The following is an 8,916-nucleotide window of genomic DNA, read 5'->3' on the forward strand; positions in this document are numbered from 1 at the left end:
TAAAGTCTCACCCCCTATTACATGGGACTTATAACACAAATGGTGAAAAGTAGGTGTACATTGTATAGCGGCATTACATGCCGTAATGTGCATCTCTGCCTACCCCTTCGGAGATAAAAAGGCGTGACTTTGTCCTATTTAAGTTAAGATCTTGCCTATTTCTAGGGAAACAGACCCTTGGTGATTAATTAGGTGATTTTTATTATATAAACAAAACCACATGAGATTAATGCCATAACTGCCTTTTGTATTACATTCTCCCTTGACTATTATGTTGCTTATATCTATACATATAATAAAATCGTAGAAAAGTGCTGTCTGTACATTGAAAATAAAAATAAAAAAAATAGCAGGGGTTATTGTTATGTCGATGTCGAACCCAAAAATGTAATTAACTTTTTTTTTGTCTGTTTGTCTGTTTGTCTGTTTGTCTGTTTGTCTGTTTGTCTGTTTGTCTGTTCGTCTGTGCGCGCTAATCTCAGAAACGGCTGATCCGAGTTGGATGCGGTTTTCACGAATATATTGTGGGATGCTTAAATTTACATTTAGTGTTTGTTTCATGTCAATCGGTTCATAAATAAAAAAGTTATGTCAAATTAAAGAATCACGTCGAACATTCTATGCTTATACCATTAATCTCCGCAACTATTTGACGGATTTGGTTGAAATTTGGTACAGATATAGTTTAGAACCTTAGAAAGGACATAGATATATTTTTATTTCAAAAATCAAAAAATAAAAATAAGAAATAATATATATAAATTTATTTAGTAAATAAATTATTTATAAATAATTCTATGTCGATCGTTACACGACTTCGGTTCATGTTATTGTTTTAATTTATCGAAAAAAAGTAAATACATAAATAGTAAAAAGGTATGAAAAAAATAATATCAATATAATAAAACATTTAGTACAAAGAAAATGCTCTAACGGAGTATAGATAATTCTATGTCGATCGTTACACGACTTCGGTTCATGTTATTGTTTTAATTCATCGAAAAAAGTAAATAAATAGTAAAAAGGTATGAAAAAAATAATATCAATATAATTAAACTTTTAGTACAAAGAAAATGCCCGAACGGAGTATAAATAAATAATCCAAGTTGTCTTTATCCTCGATAGATGGCGTTGGGATCGAAATAGATCGCGCTATGGTTTCGTTACATTCATTTGGTTGGGTATCGGCCGAGCGCTTCGGTACTATCGTAGAAAAAGTGTATTATCAGTCGTATGATTATTTGTCTGTAGTGGTCCTGCTGTTTCGTATATTCTAAATTGGTTTCGTTGTATTTGTCAATTAATAAGTTTATTTGTTGGGTTTTCCTGGTTTTTTGGTTAAACTATTTAACGTAGGTTTAGTTTGATATCGATTATTAGTAGTTACTGTAGTTAGTTTTTTTAATAAAATTGTAAGTCTAATTTATAAATTAATTAGATTAGATTTAAGTCGTTTCTTTTAAATTATTTAGTTTAAGCTTGGTTATTATAGCATAGAGGATAGGTTGTAATATAGTTTCTTTTTTAATTTTTTGTTATAAATTCGTAATTCGTAGCTTTCTTTAGTTTTAAGTTAGTTTAAGTCCAACTATTTTTTCAATGCCCTAAGTGAGTATACATCTATTAAATTCAAACGCAGAGCTCATTATGTTGATTTTTGAAGAGTCCCTGGAATATCTTCCACATCTCATTTTTGAAGAGATCCCGCGAGATCGGGAACTATGTGGTTAAAACCAAAAATTTGCCGGAAGTCACTATTCCACGCGAACGAAGTCGCGGGCAAAAGCTAGTTCCAAATATTTCTTTACAACCTCGTTACCTTTGATTGTTTACACAGCAACGTACAAAACACATGTGTACAAATGATAATAAGATTTATGCGACGTTCGTTACGTAAAAATGTTAAGCCACAAACGTGCACGCGTCTCCGCCAACAACATTAGAATAATTGATTAACTAAACGCAAAGAGAAATAATCGCGATTCAGCGTTTTATCAACTAAGGAACGTTTCACGGTTGCGACTGAACTTGTGTCTTGTTGTGAGAAGCTTAATGATGGAAACTCATTTTAAGTATGTTCGATATCTCACTTGGATATACTATAGCTATTACAATTAACCAACTTTAGATGATAATTAATTTAAAGCTTCCTACACAGCGGACCTTTCAATCAGTCGTAGGTTATATTTTAGTTCGTCTGCAAATATTTACATATCAACATTAAACCGATGCAAAATGACAAAACTTCCCAGATAAAATCGGAACCATGCAACCAGCCTAAATCTCTTCCGTGCCAGGAAAAATGATTTATAAAAGCTCGCTCCGCTATACACGTCCCTTTCTCTCTTTACCGCATCACATACGTCTATCCTTGTCTATACTAGTCCAATTTCACAGGCGGCTGGTTGCTTCCGTAGGTCCTCGGTAGTAATGCCTCTATTGATTAAGAAACGTGAATATTCATTCAATTATATGGTACCGCGGCTTCTAGATGAAACCTCGTGGGTTATGGTTTTAAAGGGTATTTACCTACTTTATTCTGAAGGGAAATATTTGAGCTGGTCTATTGACATTGTCGGTCCTCACTTTGTCGTTTGTTTTTGCAAGTTTTAGCTAGGTAGGTAGCTGGAGCTCATCTGGGTAAGAGGTGGGTTTTATAAGGTAATTTTGTTTTGATTCTTTAGGAAAGAAAGATGATGTCTTTAATGGTTTTTACGCCTTCGTTCTTGGTTTGAATTATAAAAGCATACTTGCTCGTGGTTTACTTAAAATATTGTCAGAAGTTATTTCCTTTGATTGCATAGATTATAGCAATTCCTACACGTAATACTCAAGACTTTGCCCTCGGCTTTATAAACCGATTCTCAATAAAATGAGTTATTACAAATATTGTTTACGATGGAAACGCAGACTGTACACACAACGACACATGTATTACTGGCGCAGTACATCTGCCGAATACTCAAACAACAAATACGTCTTCATTATTCATTTCCCCAATACGCTGTTGGTAAGCAAACAAAAATATTCATCGTAGATGTGGAAAAAGATTTCTTTCGTCGCAATATGTAGGGAGGCGGCAGAAGCGGAGGTTTCCGCACAATCTATCGTCGGTATAATGGAGCTGTTAAAGACAATATGCTAGGAAACATATTGGATGCAGCCCGACGAATGTGTAAGCGAGCGAGCGGAGACGACCTGCGGAGTCTGTGGTACACTGAGAGCAAAATATAAGACATTCTGCTTCTTTCCAACAATTTGGTCTTGAGTAAAATTTCGTAACTTTTATTTCTAAACGAGTATAATAATTATGTCTATTCATCTGTTCCTCACTTTTACTCCGAATAAGAAAAACTAGTTTTTAACAATTAAATCTATAAATTACCAAGATTAAGATTTTCAGACTGTTCTTGCTACTTTTAATTACTATTATTTTTATTATATTTCATCATATACAATGGTACATAATATACTATCACAACATGTTTAACATATCAAACATGAAACATAAACTTGCAACTTATCTCCTGAACAGTAAAATAACTGGCAACGTCTTGCAACCTGTGTGCCACAGCATTTAGTTGGCGATAAATCCATAGCTACATCTGGGCAGGCGCTCGGTTCAATTTTATTACTATTCTCTCTGCCGACGACTTATTCGATTCACCCGTCAAAGCGGCCCGTCCTACGGGAACCTCGGTTACATTATCTCTTCGCTTTAGACGCTTCTTACCAGCTTATCTTCGCGCCACTCTTTGAAAAGCAGGTTCTGTCTCTCCCCAGATTGATATTCCAAATTATTTAGAAACGTCATTTCGCCTTGTTTGCTTCCAGGGAATATTAGTTTTTAATCAGATACAAATATGATTTATATTACAAAAACTGTTTAATAATAGGTGAATATACTCCACGTTATCCGGAGCGGCGGACTACCTAGCGGGTTCACCGGGTTTCAGCTCGAAAAGCGGGAGAAGGAACGCGGTGTTTTTAGTCAGTAAGAGTATGATACTCCCTCTCGCCTCGCCCAAGGCGAGAGAAGTCATTGGATGATTTTCTTTTTCCATGATTGTTAAGATAGAACTAGAGTAAAGACATCCACAAGTTGGCTGGTAGTTATTGAATACGAAGAGCTGAAAAACCAACTCACTGGCATGTTATTGAAGAAGCAGTCTAGCAGTAAATGGAAACTAAAGAAGAAATTCTTGTTTAGCAGTAGAGATCTTCCAACTATTGATGATGAAGGCCACAAAAATCATTGTATGATTTTCTCCAATGACTTCTCCCATCTTGGGCGAGGCGAAAGGGAGTATCAGACTCATATTGATAAAATTATGGCCACCATAAGAAACAAATAGTCAGCACTTCTAAACCATACACATAGTGATTGCTGTAAGGGAACTGTTTCTGATTGGATTGATAAAAGTATATAAGCAAGATTTTATTTTTATGTTTTAATATAAAAATGTATTGCTCCACTTCTGAGATTAGTACCAAACAAGTGTTCGTATCGCATTGTCGTATTTTTACCCATACTAATGTTTAAGTCAAATATTTTTACACTTTTTATATTTTCTATTTTCGTACCGAGAGGATTTTGTGAATTGCAATTTAACAATTTGCATGAGAAGCTAGTACTGGTAATAAAGCATTTTTTGTCATAATAAATACATCTGTATTAATATAGCAATGTGTAAATTACAATTACTACTTAGAGTATTTACTTAATAGCATATTTATGTTCAAATTTTCAACAAAGTTAAACTAAATATGAAATAATGGAAACATGGCGAAAACAACATAATCAGAGGCAACTATTTATATTATGTTGTTCTAGAGTTTAATAAAAGCAAAACCGGGGACAAATGTGGTGGCTTCAGAGGTGCTGGTGCGACTACCGCTTTGCAAGCTGGCGAGTGTCGCAGAAGGTCAAGCCAAGGTGGAGCTGATGACTGCTCTAGGATATATGGATAATACCTCTGTAAGTGCTTAAAGTTATTTTAGATTGGTTCAACTATAGTACTTATACTTGTAGTTTAAATGTGGGAGAGCCATGCTTCGGAATGACGAATGGGCCGGCTCGACCGGAGTGAAGACCACGGCCTCACAGAAAACTGACGTGACACAACGGTAACCTCACTTATACAACGAAACACTCGAGGCCCTTCCCAGTCTTCCCAACCTGGATTCCGCAACAATCCTCAATTTCCTAACGCACTTTTGTTTACACTTTTTACTACTCTCTTACTCTCGGGTATCCATACCCGAAACACCAAGTGATTACACTAGCACTAGACTGATATTAGATTTAGATTATTTTCGGATTATTTTTAATACCTTTCATGATTCTGTTTATTGAAAAGTATTTCAAGCCTGACTTCGTTATTTCCAGTTAAGTGCCTACTATCCAGGGATCAAAAATGCAATGAAAACAATGGCGATAACAGATTTGACTCTTGCGCACCGAATCTTCGTGAACTACACTAAAGAAATTGATCCGAAGTTTATTACATACTCCGTGGACAATTTTGGAATTAGAGTCGAAAAAGTTGGATTTAATTATCCAAAAGCAGCGACTACACATATCAATAATTTGGTAAGTGGCGTACAGACTTACATAATTATTTATTTTTGTTTTTGTCTTAATTTTAAGGGGCATTTCAATTATTTTTAGATGCTCTTTTTATTTTATTTTATTTGGAAAATTTTATCAGAATTAAAAATCAGAATGATATACGAAAATTACATAGAAATAAAATAATACATAGTCCAAAACTATTTCCACATGAAAATATACATTATTTTAAAACATAAATACGATTCTATTATCGCCGTCATATTTTGTCTTTAAAATAAGATTGAAGATTTTTTGCGATTAGGTAGGATACGAAATTTACTTATTTATTTATTAATTCGTATATTATAATAGGTCATTCAGCCACTTCAAAAAGTCATCGGTATCACAAAATCATCTATTAAACAATTTAAAGTTTTACAGATTAGCTCTATTACGTTCAAACGGATAACAAATATATTGGAGGATTCCGATGTAAACAAACAAACACAAATGATTATTGTAACCGCCGCTCATTTCAAGGTGGGTATCATTTTTTTATGGTATAAGCCGGTAAACGTGTTCGTTTAGATGGATCACCGTTGAAGGTAAGCGATCGCCGTTGCCCATGGACACTTGGAGCGCGTTGTCAGCCTTTTGGGTGTTAGGAATTAAGGGTTGTTGAGGAATCAGGGATTGGGAAGGGGGACTAAAACACAACACAAGAGTCGTTTCACGTCGGTTGTGAGGTCGTGGTATCACTCCGGTCGAGCCGGCCCATTCGTGCTGGCTTATTTTACTTCCTATATAATTTGATATCACTTCAAACCCTTAAAACGTGACCATTAAATAGTCATAATATACAAATGCTACAGAGAAGAAATATAAATATTATGATTTACAGATTGTTCTTTAATTAATCAATGTCTTTATACATTTTGAAGGGCACTTGGGAGTTTCCGTTCGATTTGCGTCTGACCAAACTGACGAAGTTCCAACGCCTCGATGGAAAAGTCATAACGATACCAATGATGAGCAAGACTGATCCGTTTCAACACGTCGCAACAGGGGACTGTCAGGTATTATGTTATCTAGAGTAATAAATAAAATTGGAGTGTCTGTTTGTAATCCTGAAATAACGTAATTTTACTACATGTATATTTATGTACATATGACACATAGATCAGAACAATGTTTTTATCTGTGATTTTATTGTAACTTTCGTGAGACATACTAAATTAATTATTATGTTATCGGCTTACTCACGTAATCTTTTGACGAGGAACTCGACTAGTTTCAAGCCATGCTAGAGGCTCATATTCATGAGCAGCATTACGAGACACACGACGCGGCGATTGTCGCACTGCTACTCTTTTTTCTTGTTTTTATCTGTGTATTTATTTGTCTGTCTGTCTACCTGGCTAATCTCTGAAATGACTGAACCGATTTTTTTTTATACTTATGTATTATAATACGTTTTTGTATGTTTATAGGCTATATCAATTAAATTTGGAAATTGGAGAACAACATTTACACTCGTGTTACCAAACAGTGAGCAACAGTTACCAGCTCTACTGGATAAAATTTATAACCAGAAAGGTTATGTAGAGAATCTTGTGAGGAGTATGAATACTCGTCCTATGAAAGTCACTTTCCCAAGGTTTAAGATTAAGACTTTTGTCGACTGGACTGGATTTCTTAAAGAGGTATCTTATTAATTATTGCTAAATACTAATATTATAATATTTATAATAATATGACTATTTAATTTAACGCGGTTGATGCGGTAGCTGGGAGCCAACAGGGTGTTTTTAAAAAAACTTTGACTACCGACAAAAAACTGCTGTGGTCATTCGCTAGCAGGACTACTTTTTTATGTGATAGTTCGATAAATGAGCAAACAAATCACCTAATGGTAAGCAATCGACGCCGCTGCATGAATATCCACATCACTAGAGGAGTTACAAGTGCGTTGACTTCTAGTGGTTAGTGATTTTAGGATTGAAGTATTGGAGGCATTACGAGTATTATTGAAATTATTACATTATAAACAGTTGTTTAATCCTACTTTTTTACAATTGCAGTTAGGAATCAATTCCATTTTCAATGCCACTTCCTCAGGCCTGGAAGGAATTTTAATAAATTCTACTAAGCCCATAGCATTGAATAAAATAAAACAAAAAGTTTATGTTCAAATCGATGAAGTTGGTGTTGCCAGATTCTGGAGTAAGTTTACATTTACTTATGTTAAACTATTTAACTTACTATAAATTATATTGTATAAACAAAATATATGAGAATTATGAGAATTCAACCTAGTGGGTATACATTTTGTAGGAGATTCTGATACTGTTTTCTATGTTAACATGTCCATGCAACAAATACTTTCTTCCGGAGCTGCGAACTGCCTAGCGGGTTTACCGGGGCTCTGGCTCTAAAAACAGAAGTAAAAACGGGATGGTTTTTAGTCAGTAACTGTCTGACACGGGAGTGTCAGAGTGACTGCTCTCGCCTCGCCCAAGGCGAGAGAAGTCGTTGGATGATTTTCACCCCTTTAAAAAAGGCAGATACTTTTTGATGGATAAAAGTCCCTTTTTAAGGGAAGGAATTGTATATAATCTCCATGTGACTTAAAAATCAATCTAGAGTAATCTTCTTTTATAATAATATTAGCTTTCCGCCAAAAGGGGAGGCAGAAAGCAGAAATCTATTATAGAGTCTATTAAAGTCTGTTGTGTAGTTTTAAAACATCTAAATATACATACAAACACATAGGGACAAACAGTAGAAAGCGACTTTGTTTTATATGCTGCTTCTTTCGAGTATCGACTATCGAGGCTGCTTTTATTATTTGTGTGATATATTTTTTACAGATGCCATTAATGGGGCACCACAGGTACCAACACAGATGCCAAATTTTATAGATTTGCCCCAATTCACTGCAGACAGGCCATTCTACTTTGAGGTTTCTTTGGACTTTGATACTGCCCGATATAAAATGTTCGCTGGTGTCTACTACGGCCCTGAAGAAACCCCTACTAATGCTAATGACTTTCATTTCTAATAATTTGTTGATTAGTTTTAAGTTTTTATCTGTAAACTTGTAAATAAAATTTGATTCGTACTTTTGATTTAAATTTTTGCACCGTCCGATATTTAAACTCAATATTTAAAAGACAACCAACATAACTTTTATGAGACATACTGAATTAATTATTATGTTATCGGCTTACTTCGACTAGTTTCAGTAGTAGCACGACAATCGCCGCATCGTGTGTCGCTGCTCATGAATATGAGCCTCTAGCATGGCTTGAAACTAACTGAGAAGCCGATAAGGAAATATTTTATAACTTATTTACAAATAA

At 34.8% G+C, this 8,916-nt stretch overlaps 1 protein-coding gene across 1 annotated transcript; it reads left to right on the forward strand.

The window, feature by feature from the left end:
- Positions 1-4,489: 4,489 nt before the first annotated feature.
- Positions 4,490-8,675, forward strand: LOC126912586 (antichymotrypsin-2-like). Its single transcript, XM_050705280.1, has 8 exons — positions 4,490-4,637; positions 4,835-4,978; positions 5,390-5,593; positions 5,996-6,094; positions 6,496-6,630; positions 7,045-7,257; positions 7,636-7,777; positions 8,425-8,675. The coding sequence occupies exons 1-8, from the start codon at positions 4,536-4,538 to the stop codon at positions 8,613-8,615; spliced, it is 1,230 nt and encodes a 409-aa protein (XP_050561237.1). The 5' UTR covers positions 4,490-4,535; the 3' UTR covers positions 8,616-8,675.
- The last annotated feature ends 241 nt before the right edge of the window (positions 8,676-8,916 follow it).

The sequence above is a fragment of the Spodoptera frugiperda genome, chromosome 27, assembly GCF_023101765.2.
Source record: "Spodoptera frugiperda isolate SF20-4 chromosome 27, AGI-APGP_CSIRO_Sfru_2.0, whole genome shotgun sequence".
NCBI classification, from domain to species: Eukaryota; Metazoa; Arthropoda; class Insecta; order Lepidoptera; family Noctuidae; genus Spodoptera; species Spodoptera frugiperda.